This window comes from Crocodylus porosus, unplaced genomic scaffold, assembly GCF_001723895.1.
Source record: "Crocodylus porosus isolate Cpor-Errol unplaced genomic scaffold, CroPor_comp1, whole genome shotgun sequence".
NCBI classification, from domain to species: Eukaryota; Metazoa; Chordata; order Crocodylia; family Crocodylidae; genus Crocodylus; species Crocodylus porosus.
In genome coordinates, this window is record NW_017728911.1 from 4,446,319 (window position 1) to 4,459,850 (window position 13,532).

The window sequence follows — 13,532 nt, forward strand, 5'->3', positions numbered from 1 at the left end:
CTGTAGTAGACTCCCACCGTTAAGTCCCTTTCCCCTCGACTGCCTTGTACTCTAACCCAAAGCACTTCAGAGTCAGCCATTATCTTCAGTGAGATCAAGTGTCACAGATTTCAATTAGATCTTCTCATCGCCACGCTGCTAGCATTGTGTGAAGCAGTGGTTTCAAGAATTCCTTTCATCTTCTACCACAACATGTCAGACCACCATGGCCTTGTTTCTCAATCACAAGATGCAAGAAAATGGAACCAGAGCTCTTTAATTTAAATGGCTCACAAGGTTTGGAGGAGAAAAGTGTTGGCCTGAAATCTTCTGAAACACTCTTGGTTTTGCTCTTCCTCTAAGCTGTAGCCCTGGGGCAGAGGTAAATGAGAATGCTGTATTAAATAGCTTTTGAAGCCACTGATTCTGATAACACATACTTTTAGGAGTAGGTCTTTTTATGCCTGTTGCTTACATGCAAACTTCTAACTCAGCCTACGATGGCTGTGGGCAGTCTCCTCTGCAAGCAAAATGCTCGGTTTTTTTTTCCTGGAGACTGTGAGCAGGGCAGTGTAGATTCCTCATTACAAAAGAGAAACTGGGTCCTTTCTCCATGGAAACACAGTTAGGGCAAAATCACTGCTACTCTCATCCAAGATATCACTCGACCCTTTTAAAGAAAACAAGCCCTTGCTAGAGTCTGGGTAAAGGTAGGACCGTCTTCCAAACAAATACCGAGCTTCAGCCTCAGTCTAACCTATGACAAGGGCTTCTTAAGTTGTTCATATCCAGGACCTTGTCCTGACAACTTGCCTCTTACAGTGTCACCAAAATGTCAAGAGCTGCTGCATTTGCTGACTGCAGATCTGTAAAATGCCAAGCAAGGAGCAGGAGAAGGTAGTTAGGGAATCTGTTCCTTTTTGCAGTACATTGGTATTAGAGCCAGAGGAGACCAGGATTAGGAACAAGGGCTGAAGGGCTAAGCAGATGGCAAAGTAAGGGAACCACAAGAGAGACGTCCTATAGGTTGCCACCAGTGCCCAGTCTCTTCCACTAGAGCAAAGACACTGTTCACAAGGTTCAAAGAAACATATGAGGTGTTTGCTGCATCAAACAAGGACTCTGTCCTTTTGTTATAGAGCCTCCTCACCCCTGCCATTGATTTTGATCTTCATGGGGATCTGCCGTGCCATGCTGAAGAGATTGCGCTGAAGCGCCTGCTGGACAAGCCGCTGCTCTTCCTCTGTCATCCGTGAGAATTTCTTCTCTGGAGGCTCTCCAGATTCCAGCCTCTCCCTCAGCTGTTCCAGAGTTGCTGTCCTTGCTGCTACAGTTGCCTGCTGGTTAGCCAAGGCCACTGGCATGGTGATACGATTTGGCATAGACACAGTCAAAGGGACACCATCACCTAGAAAAGCAACGAGTTGCTCAGTCATTACACGATCCACCCCAGTAAAGGAGTTGGTTTTCAAAGTCTAATACGGAAGAAGGAAACCAGGGCAGAAAAATGCTATTCCACAGTTCCCTGAAGGTTAGGGGGGACATCCCACTAAAGTCCCTTCTTTCCCAAGCACTATGCCCATTCTTCCCACTATACTAACAGGACATCAGGATCCAATGCTTGGGAACCAAGCCATGTTCCCTCTGTCTCTCCTTACATCCTTCCAACTGGGAATGACTCAGCCCTAAAGCCTGCCCTCTTCTGTCTGAGGGATGTGTATCAGTCATGTTCACAACCAAAAGGAGCCAGGACCCTCTCAAAGCAATACCTACAAACCAGTCTCTAAGGTGACACCCTGGCAAACCACAGGACGAAGACAGAGGCCAGAAACTTAGACTCTAGTCATCCCTTACCTAGCAGCCTGATGCTCTGAAACCGTTCTATGGAGCTTTCTCCACGTTGGCATCAGATTGCACTTTCAGGCCATTGAAATCCACCTTCATTCTTAAGTTTAACTGCTCTGCCTGGGACAGAATTGCTTTCTGTGATGTCCTTCTTCAACAACTCTCAAGTCCACCATTTTACAGAGGGGGAACTAGAGATGAAGAGAGTGTAAGTGACTTGCCTACTGCTGCAGAGGGACTCAGTACTGCGGAAAGGCCTAGAGGTACAATCATTTCCAGATGACCATGGATCTATACTCATTCCTTCTCTTTTACACATACAGCTCTGCAGTCTTGGATGGATAGTCAATATTGCAATTCAGTCACTGCTGATCCAGGACAAAAGCTAACGGGGACCTGGAAGGCTCCATTATCTCACAGCCACCCAGCCCCTCACCACCACTCCGAGTCCTCTGACTCAGGTCTGAACTAGTTCAGCTAGACACAGATCACTCCTCTGTTACACAGGCTTTCTAGAAGCCAGTGGCCGACCTTTCCTGACAGCCGCTGCTGGAGAGACACGAGGGCTGCTGGTTCCACTGCCTGGGGTGACACCAATGATCGGGAAGCGGATCTTTGGGGGAGACAGGAGGGAAGGAGACCCTGTGGTGCTGGGTGAATAACTGAACAAGGAGGAGCTGTAGCTGGGCCGTCTGCCTTCCCGCCGGTTGCCATCGATAGCAGCCTGTAGCTCAGCAGGAGAGCTTAGGGATTTCTTCTCACATTCGTAGGCATACAAGTACTTCATATACCTGGGAGAAACACAGGGAGAGGGGAACTTAAAAGCAGCAGAGTCAGCAGCACTTGGAAAAGGTGATTTAAAGAGCTCTGAAATTTAGAGCACTAAGTAAAATGCTCAAGAATGCCAACAGGATCAGGCTTTCTGGAGACCCAGATTATTTACTGGGATGTCAGGGTGGCATTTATCAGGAGTCTGAGGAAGGCTGTGTATACAGTGTAAGGTTGTTGTCTGCATACAGACAACTTTCAGGTGGTGGGTCTAGAGTTTCTGGGGTGGAGGGGCACAGTCACATGCTGTTAAACATGTGGATCCAAGGAGACAGAAAAGGTGGGCAATATTACATTGTATTGGAGTAACTGTGTGTGGTCACCAGACTAATGCACCCTGACATAACAACTGTACACAGAGGGAAGGGTCAAGGGATGGGAAGGGTCAAGGGATCGACCCTGACTTGGCACTGCTGGACTTGAGCAATCACCTACATGGAATCAACATTCTCAAAGTTGCTTTGCTTGCGGGGAAATCTCTGGGTGAGACAACTTGGTCATTTGAAGTAAATAATATAGATGAGACAAAGACTCTCATCTGTGGTACTGATGCTCTGCCGACTTGCAAGAAAATGGATATGAGCCATGTAAGCTCCTTTACCTCCGTTCCCTGCAGCAGCTATGTGACCAACCCACTGGTATACCCTTGCCCCAGCCATTTTAGATGGAGCCCTCACCTCAATTCCTTTGGGTACACACGAGATGCTGGGAGCCCAAGGAAATGCTAGGCTCCCAGAGAGCAACAGAGCATAGCTCCACTTGTTCCCTAATATAGTGCATGGCACCTATACGTGAAGGTTCACAGGACACAGACCAGAGTTCCCTTGAATCCTTTGTGTGAAGCCATTATTTATAAGAGCACTTAGGTTTTCTGGGGCCATGATCTGTGACCAAATGTCCCATGAAACAGGCAAACATACCTCTGGTATACATTTCACTATGCAACTAAATTGGCTAGACATGAGTGTCCAGCAGAGGAAGAAAACCTTGCAAAAGTATAGTGAAAAGCCATATTGACTGTTCCATGAACATACAGTACATGATTCCCAATGAGCTTCAACTCAGTTAAAACTAACCATCTGTAAAAGCAGAGCCTCTTAGCTTCACTGAGAGCTATTTTCATATCAATTCTCAGCTTCCTAACTCCTGCCATTAAGTCTCTTTGAAAAAAGCCCTTTCCTTTCAATCAAAAGTGGCTGAAACATGTTTGTTTAAACTAGAAGAAAAGCTTCTGCTTTGGGAAGAGACCAAGCATAGAAAATGTTCCAATATGATTTTTTTAAAAAATCTCCCCAGCAACTGAGAACAGAGTTAAAAGAGTTCTGCAAATTTAACTGTAGAGGTCACTATTGTTCCTGCTACAGTAATAAATAATTACCTAGCCTTGCAAGCTGTTTTTCTTTAGTAGATTACAAAATGCTTTCCAAAGATCAGCATTTACAGCCGGGGAAAATAGTTCTCCTTTTAAAGGCTTTCAAAATACGTCAGCATCAGGACCTATGTGATATGTATATATGGATATGTATCAGGGGTGTAGGTTGTAGCCATGTTGGTCTAAGGACATAAGTAGACATGGTTCTTTGGGTAAATCCAATATCTTTTATTAGACTAACTCAAATAGTTGGAAAAATTCTTCTTTGCAAGCTTTCAGGCACAGATAACAGTCTGTGCTCTTCCTGGATGGAGTAGTAAAGCACAGAGCACCTGCAGATGCTTCCTCAGCCTGACGACAGATATTTGTACCTGAAAGCTTGCAAAGAAGAATTTTTCCAACTATCTGAGCTGGTCTAATAAAATATACACAATTTACCCAAAGAACTTTGTCTGCCTATGTATATATGTACACACACACAAGCTGTATATATGAACTACCTATACTTCACAAAGTGAAAAGTAAGGGATGGACCAGTCACCCCAAGGTAACAGGATGAGCTGGGGGTTGAACTGGGATTGGAGCCCCAGGAACTCTCTACACAAGAGGTTGGAAATGTAGCGGAGCAGCTGGCCTGATTTTTATGACCCAGCTGCTGTTATGGGCTAACAACCCTGCGCTCCGACAGCTCCCCCTGCTCTCTTCCACTTACCAGGTGCTGCTGAAAGCCACAGTGAACACACCAATGGAGAATAGTAAATTTGGCAGCAAGGGCACAGAGAAGGAGGCCAAGCAACCACTTTAATGTGGCCCCTTTAAACCAGAAACACCCCCCACCCCCTCCCAACTGAATCAGACCTTCACAGGCTGGATTCAAGCTCTCCAAAGCCTGGATCTGGCCCACAAGCCACAACCTGCCAGCCCCTAATCCACAGTGTTGAAGGACTGATAGGGAGCATTACAGTGAAGCCTGAGATGTCCATTCTGCATGTGCTATAACCTAAAACAGGTCATGCAGTAGATACATCTGGCAGGGAACTACCGAGTGGGAACACAGCACCATTTTAAGACAGCTAATTGGGCCCATTCCAGAGCACAGCACACATGGAGTAGGCACGACGGCTTTAACTGTGGTGCTCCCTAGCATAGGCTGGGATAGTACAGACTCAGTGCCTGAATCCTGATCTCAGAACCCTGTCCTAGTCGACAGACAGCCATGACTCTTAAATCTGAAGGGTTTTTTGACAGGATGACTGTCATCGCTACTTTTCACTTCTGTGAAATACAGGTAGTTCATATATAGAGCCCATGTATATGTGTGCGTGTGTGCATATATATCTCATGATGCTGAAGTGTTCTGAGAGCCTTTAAAAGGAGATCTATTTTCCCCAGCTATAAATGCTGACCTTTGGAAAGCATTTTGTAGTCTACTAAAGAAACCACATGGCCGGTCCTAGTCCTCTTTCCTAGATTCCTCTTTCCTTTCTGATTTGTCTTGGGCATTTACGGAGGAAGCGGGCAGTCACTATAACAGTTGAGTGTGAAACATAAATTGCAAACCAGAAAACAACTGGGATTATATCACTTTGTTATTTTTAATCCTGTTTATTACAGTAGTGCCCACAGATCAACCAAAGAGGCCCAGCTGTGGCAGACAGCATGTGCATATTATCAGACCCTGCCTGGAGGAGCTTATAGTCTAAATAAGCAGGCTGCCCACCAGATGTGGAAAGAGGAATAACAGACCAACAGTGGGAACAAATGTGATACAGCAAAAGTTCTCTCAGCTCCATGAATTTAGAGGGCAGAAAGGGGCAGGTGTGGAGTGTGTCGAGGCGAGGAGACTAGCTGGTCAGCTCTGTTCTTGACATAATATAGCCTAGTTGATTCTTTCCCCTCATTACCCTCCACCCTGCTTCCTTTCTCTGCTCTACCCTTCCCCCCTATTCATTTCCTCCTACCATGCATTCACAGTTGCGCCAGTTATTAGAGGACTCTGTACTTACTGGGTCCGAAGTGTAAACGCTGCACTGGTAATGGAGGTGGGCAGGTTAAGGCCTTTGGTGATCTCCCGCCATATCTTCTTGTTGATGATTTCCACCAGCCCCCCCTTCTCAGTCACCAGCTTGTACAGCATGTATAGATCGAGGATCTGCTTTGCCATGATGGGGATCCGATTGATGGGGGTGCCTGCAATTCCACAGCAAGACAGCAGGGAAGGGAGCATGGAGGCATGGAAAACGAGGACAAGAAATCAGTCAGGCAGGTTCAAGCCATCGATCTCCCTTCTACCGAGAAACACAGGTGATTTTATTAGCAACCTTCTTTGAGCCCTCTCTGCGGGTTGCTAAATGAGAAAAAGCAGCTTAGCCACACACCTTTCCATGGAAAAGCCTTTCCTGCAGGCAAAAGCAATTACCAGACAAATAACAGCCTGCAGCTAGGCAAACTCAGGAGAGCAGGAGGAGGAGGGGAGCTACTCTATTCAAAGGAATAGCAGTGTGAAATGCAGGCGAAGGAACAGCACAGAGGTTTGATCTAGGTTGGCTTCCCAGTGAGCTACTGGCTGAAGTTTGTACCATTCATACTGAGGAGGTGGCTAAAAAGATGCCAGGAAATGGCCCCTAGCAAGAGGAACACAAGCGGCCGAGGCCTCAGGATTCTGATGTGCTCATTGAAATGTTCTCTTCCTCTCAGTTATTTTTGGTACTTAACATATGAGAACAGAACCGGAAGGGCTGATGACATTTTGGCTCACATTACCCCTCCCTTATCCCCCATACACAGTCACACTATCTTTTGCAATTGCTTCTGCTCCTGTTCATCACACAATCTGTTTTCTTCCTCCTAGTTCCCCTCCCTGCCATAGCGCTAGTGCCTACTACTAGCCCCTGCTGCATCTTCTCCCATTTTAAGCTCCTTTCCCTCGGTCCCTGTGCGTCACAAATGTTCTCCTTGACAGAAGCAAGCTGCACTGCAGATGGCTCCCGACTTCATCAGCAATGCAGTTTTTCCGTGAAGCAGGAAGGATCAGCAGGTACACCCTGCTGCTAGGAGTTGGCATGGTACTTGTGTACTGCTTCTAGCTCATATCCAGTTTGAGACTAAACTGGGTACCAGAACACTGATCTGGTGTACTATGATGTTACTGCTGATCTCGTCTGCTTTTTGGGGAAGGCAGGAAAGAGGGAGTGACTTGAGAAGATGAAGACATAGACCCTGGCACCTTTGGTCTCATTCCCAATTTATCTCTTCTATGCATTAAGAGAGTGGGGGGTCAACCTTTCTGGCAGGAGTGGCACAAACTAACCCTGCACCCTCCCTGAGTACCACCTTGATCTCCTCCCCTTATCCAATGTGCTGCTCTGCTTTCTGCTCCCTGCCCTATTTGCTACTCTGCTTTCTACTCCCCTCCCTATCTGCCACTGTGCTGCCTGTCCCCTTCCTGATCTGCCATGTGCCACATAGAGGCTGCCTTTGCCACTTGTGCCACAGGTTGGCCGCTCCTGTACAAAGAAAATATCTGCAGGTGCTGAGCTACCCCCGACCCACTTGCGCTCAAAAGGACATGGCAAGGTTGATGTATTCCCACACTGAAGCTTTCCACAATCAGGCTAACAGACAGCCAAGACAAATCTGAACAAGCAAATCACATATCTGAAAGGGACTGGACAACACTGCAGACCCTCCCTTGCACCACATGCAATCCAAGCACTGTAGCAATATGGCAGCACAAGAAAGCCGGAAACCAAAACTACGTGCTTTCACCGTCTAAGGGGAACAAGCCAATAACATTAGGGAGAAGTAGTTGAGATTTCAGGACTGGCTGTCCCTTTGCTGCAATCCAGCCCTGAGTTGGGAAATGAGGAGTTAAGCAAGCAATCATGCTTGCCCTGATCTCAATAAAGTATGACCGCATTGCTGAACACCAGCGGAGCACCACACTCCTGCTATGATGCCATATAGGCGCAGTGGTGCTGTATCCAGTTGTGAGCACACAGGTATTTGAGTGCCTGCCCTTTGGCTCGCAGCAGCATGCTGCTCTATTCCTGCTTTCACAAGGCGTACTGGGAAAACACATCTGCTCGGCTTTAGTACTCTCAAGAGTTAATGCTGATCCAAGAATCTGATGTATAAGCTGGCAGCACCCCCTTATCAAAACTATAAAGCAATAAACTGTGGAGGGAATTAAAAGGTTAAAACTAATGATAGCCACAGAAAGGACAAAAGAAAAACATGGACAGGGCAAACGTATCTCTACATAGGACATGCTGGAGTAATCCTTCGTTCCCAATAAGATCAGGGTCCCGCCTGCGAGAGAGGACAATACCACCATCTTTAATGGAAGGTCCAAAAAGCCCTATAACGGACGAGCATGGAATAATCAGCCCATCAGGGAGATTCCTTCCAATGCCTATCAATGATTTGGTTTACGCCCTGAAGCTGAATGGTTTATAGCCCTCAAAAATGGTTTTCATTGTGTTCAGTTCAGGAGTTCAACTCAATTTCAAACATTCATATTATATGAGTGTGCAATCCCTTTATATATAGGGATTATGCACTTGGTGCACACACATATGGTCACATATATGCACACTTCTGTCCTCAATAACTCATGGCACCAAGTTCTGCAAGTTAATTATATGCTATATATTAGTTTTTAACTTGCTGCTTTGCAGTGCCGTTGAATATCCCCTTGTTCTCGTATTATGAGAGAAAGTAAAGAGGCACCCTGCGCTGACCCAGCCTATACCATTCATTGTTTTGTACACATCTATCATATTCTCCTTTACTTGTCTCCTCTCTAAACAGTCCCCTCCCTCTCCAGAGGAGAGACGTTTATAAAACAGCAACGCCTAAGCTGTCGGCCATCGGCTGCTGCAGCTTTGTTTCCTCAAGGAGTGGGACTAGAATAATTTCTGAACTGTTTAAACATGCTGTGGCCCTGAGAAGCCAAAAAAGTTTGAATCAAGGCCTTGTGCCCGAAAGTTTGCAAAGAACTTTTTTCCAATTACTCAGCTGGTCTAATAAAAGATATCACATCTACCCAAAGAAGCTTGCCCGCCTATGTCCTCAGACCAACACAGCTTTGAGCAAAAACCCTGAATCGAGGTCTGATTTACACATGAACTTTAAATTGGTGCAACTGAGCTGGTGAGGGGCATTTTTTTACATTGCTATAATACAGCCCCTAGGGTAGACGTAGTTGTACCTATAAGAAGAGGGGCAGATTCATTTTCTTCTCCCGCTAGTAAATCCTTTACAGTGATCTAACTCCCACCATGCTGTAGGAGACAGGGCTGTACTGTTTTAATTCGAGCAGACAAAACGGTACAACTGTTTAATGCACACAAAGCCTCCATCAGCTTAAAGGGTGTTAAAAAGCATTTGAAGGCAATTCACTTAATATGGTCAAAGGCGCAGAGGCAGTTACTGTTTTCAGAAGGCTGTAAAATGAGCCTGTCGACAGACCGTGTTTCGCCTTCTCTGAAAAGCCCTTGTTTAACAGAACTGTTGGCCAATGTCAACGACCCATTTGCTTATTTTCCTTGGAGGACTTTTAGAAGTTGACCTGGGAGCTTTCAACAGAGCTGGGTGAGAGGGCAAAAATCTGATTTATCCCTTCTCACCACCAAGAAAATGGAGCGGGGGAAAGGAGGGGGGACAGAGGGTCTATTATTAACCCCTTCGTTGGCACATCTACATTTCTGCCCAGGTGGCCACTTCCAGTAGGACACAGGGATGGTCCAAGCGCCAATCATTGCAGAATCTGCATCAATGCTGTTGAGCTGCTAATCAGTCTGGGTCGGCAGAGAGAGAAAGGCAGCACTTGGCACTCGTATCTTTTTTCTTCCCCTCCCCCAATGCCATTTGTGGGCAGCTCAAAACCATCCACTCTTCCCCCCAATCCAATTTAGAAATGGTATTAACTTGCCCATCAGGGACTTTCATCCAGCTATTCTTGGAGACTGGCCAGATGGGGCAGTAGTACAGTGAATGGGAAGGGTCACTAACAAGGTTTCTCAGGAAAACCAAGAGGCTAGTAAGGGGGGGGATACTAAAATGTTAACAACTTTTTTTTAAACAACCAAACTTTATTCCCAACACGGTTCTTCTCTCTTCTCAAAACCTTCCCATCTCACAATCCTACAATGTTTATGCACATTAATGAACTGACTCTCAAGACAGCACTGCGAAGGAGCCAGCGATTATGCCCATTTTACAGATGGGAAATTGAGGCAAAGAGAGACAAAATACTTTGTCATAAGCCAGCCAATCACTGGCTAGAGCAAGACAAATCAGCAGCTGACTTCCAGTTTCCTATTGGTTGCAATGGGGCGACAGACCCTGCCCCTATGATATTTAAAACAGGCCCTTTAAACGAAAATCTTACATATAACAAGCAGGGATCCTGGTTTTCTCTAATTAAAATAAAAATCCCCAATTTTCCATTTTAAAAAAGTAACCCAGAATCCACATTTTTCCATGATTAAAATGAAACACCACTATATATATGTTTGTGTATATATATCTGAGAAAACCAGGATCCCTTGTAATAAGGAACTACAGATAACCTCCTCTGAAAACCTACCACGTAAAGTTTTTTTTTTTTTTTTAACCAACCTGAAAAATGTATCAGCAGAAATAAAATCCTCTATTACATTCTACAGGATGACAATTCAGAATTATACAGACATTTTCTATCAAGTATTATATGGCTTTGGTATTAGAGAAGTAAATCCTGAGTAATAGTTTCTTAGCTGCAAGGAGCTGGGAATCGAATAGGAGTTGCATTTATTGTCTCAGCATGCTCTTCACTGGTTTACATCACCCAGAGCGCAGCACGCCGTTCGAGAAACACATACGGGAAAGTGTGGAAAGGCTGCTCTTGGAGACCCCCCCACCCCGGCCTCTCAGAGGAAGGCAAAAGCGATAAAGTCTTTATTGGAAACCCCCAGCGCCGAACAGGAAAGGCTGAAAAACGAGCATCATGGGACGAGAGGACGCTGAAGCCGAGCGGATCCTTTCACAGTCGGCTGCGAGGCTTGTCAGGGCCCATGATGGATTACTGTCATCTGGCAGCATCAGGATTAATGATCTAGAGGTCAGAGGGGAGAATTCCAGAGGGAAAGGTCACTGGTCAGGGGCATGGCATAAGACTTGTTGCCTTTTGATGGCAAACTCATTTTACTGTACTTTCTGGCCTGCCTTCCTGTATTCCACCAGCTCACAGAAACTTCTTTTGCCGCTGCTGCAAACACTGGGGGCTCTGATATGAAGCAGGAAAGGGTGGGTGACAGGGGATTATTTCTTCTCCAGGCAGTCTTTTATTCCCTGGGAAGGCACAGTCTCCCACCCCCCCATCTTTAAGGGAACCCTAACCCCAAGCCAACTCTCCTCTGGGTGCTCAGCATCAGACAGAGACTTCAACACAAATAAATAGCAGGGTGAAGAGTCTCCACTGCAAAGCCTTGCTGCTCACTTGCTATGGGCTGGGGTTGGAAGAAGACATACATCTTTGGACAGTAATACCTGCAAGCCCTCTCTGTTGAGCATAATGCTGTACAATCACAAGAGAGAAACTCTGTCCTCCACTATGAAGAAAGAAGGACAGGATACAGGTTTAAGATAAAGAGCTGCACAATATTTTCTATGGATTATCTTTCCAGAAGTGGGGGCCTACAAGTTGTTCCCAAATACTCCAAAGCATGTTTTTTCAGATTATATATAGCATCACTTGCTGAGATGGGTCTGGAACAATGTTTTAAAGGAGAACATGGCTCTTTTGGGTGAATTCAGAGAAAGACATTACAGATAGCTGGTAGAAACCTTGAAAACAGTGGAGAGAGGGGAAGACAAGTGAGAGTAGATGCTGGAGAATAAAGAGGAATAGGTAAGCAGGGAGGGGCAAAATCCTGAAGGTCTGAGAGATTGAGGGCAAGAAGTTTGAGCCCAAGGCAGTGGAAAAAGCAGCAACCATCTAAAAGCCTGTGGGGCAGGTGGGTTTTGTGAAAGGGAAGGGAGTCAAAACAATTACAGTCTCTAAATTAAGCAGTGTTCCTGGGGAAACCTTAACTGAAGCTATAACTTCTCCACTTTGAGAAAGATCAACAGCCCTTTCTGTCCAACCATATCATTCCCTGCCCTGAAAGGCTTTCCCCCTTCAATAGCATGTATGTAACTGAATACACGGAAGCTTAAAGGGTTTATTTTGATGGTTTTGAATTTCTCTTGTGTTCGAGAAGCAGATGGACCTGACTTGCTAGCTTCCCCTCGTTTCCTAATAGCTTTTTGGGGGTGGGGGAGGAGGGGCAGTGGTGGAAGGAATGAGGATTGAGGAAGAAGAGAACACTGCAAATAAATATTCTTTTAACCGGTACTCTTATAAGGGATGGCAAGCAGGCAATGAGGTATAGACGAAGGAGCACTGGGAGATGGGTGGGAGGCGAAAAAATATGGGCTACCCGGCTTTTTTTCTTCTTCCTGTGTGACTTTGGCCAATCATTGCATTGCTCCGTGCCTCAACTTTCCCATCTGTAAAATGGGGAAAACCTAACTCATCCAAGTATTTCAGGACTTAGGAGTAAAACTCCTGAAGAGGTGTCACAAAACTTCTTCGAAGGCAGCTACTTCCTTGGCTAGTTGGTCACGTCCTGCCTGATGTGACACTTCTTAAACCACTCCAAAATTCCTCTTATTTTCTTTAAGTTTGTGTATGGCTTCCATTTCTAGAAAAAGAGACAGACAGCTCCCACACAGTTTTGTTTCCTGTACCATCCTTTATCCAAATAATAACCATGTGCTCTGTGCAATGAGAAATGAACAGGCAGAGAGGAAAGTTTTTCAGTGCAACTTGCATAGAAGTGGGAGACAAGAAAAGATTCTGGGCCAGAATGTGCTATGGAGAGGACTCTTGTGCAAGTGTGAAGAAGGGAAGACAAATGCAACATGATCAGAGGAAATAAATGAAACTATAATAATGCTATATAACCAGACTGTAGCAAGACTGAGGCTTGAAAAGACGAGGAAAGTGATTCTGGATTGAATCATGAAAGGAAAATTTGAATCCGCCAGAAATGCAGAAAATGGATCTATGTCCCCACGTGCAGGCTCCATCTCTATTCCCTCCCTCTCTAAAATGGAGTCCCATTCTTAAACAAATAATTCTGCAATATAACCTGGGCTTTAGAAATCCCTACAATTTTGCATGGTCTTGGCTTCTGCTTTGCCAAGAATTCTCTCCCAGCACAAATTCAGGGTTGGTTTGAAGCAAACCTACTTTGTCTCAAGCCTGAGATCCTCTATGCTGTAGCTATTCAAGCTTGTGGCTTTACCCACAATAGGCTTACTTGTCACCTCTGTTAGGCAGGTGGCCCTGAGTCTCACTTTAAAAAACTTGAATGGGAAAAGAGAAGCCTGCCTCCCCACACCTTTTCTGCCAGTGCCGTCGCTGGTCTAATCACTCCCTATAATCATGGCATTTCCACAGCGGGCACTCTCGCCTCCC

At 45.6% G+C, this 13,532-nt stretch overlaps 1 protein-coding gene across 1 annotated transcript in view; it reads right to left on the reverse strand.

The window, feature by feature from the left end:
• The window catches only part of ARID3B (AT-rich interaction domain 3B), a 45,893-nt gene that overhangs the window by 4,930 nt on the left and 27,431 nt on the right, over positions 1-13,532 (reverse strand). Inside the window, exons 5-7 of the mRNA XM_019533307.1 lie at positions 6,031-6,214; positions 2,356-2,615; positions 1,130-1,387 (exon numbers count right to left, since the gene is read on the reverse strand). Of these exons, the coding sequence (XP_019388852.1) occupies positions 1,130-1,387; positions 2,356-2,615; positions 6,031-6,214 (702 nt within the window). The remainder of the gene's footprint in view (positions 1-1,129; positions 1,388-2,355; positions 2,616-6,030; positions 6,215-13,532) is intronic.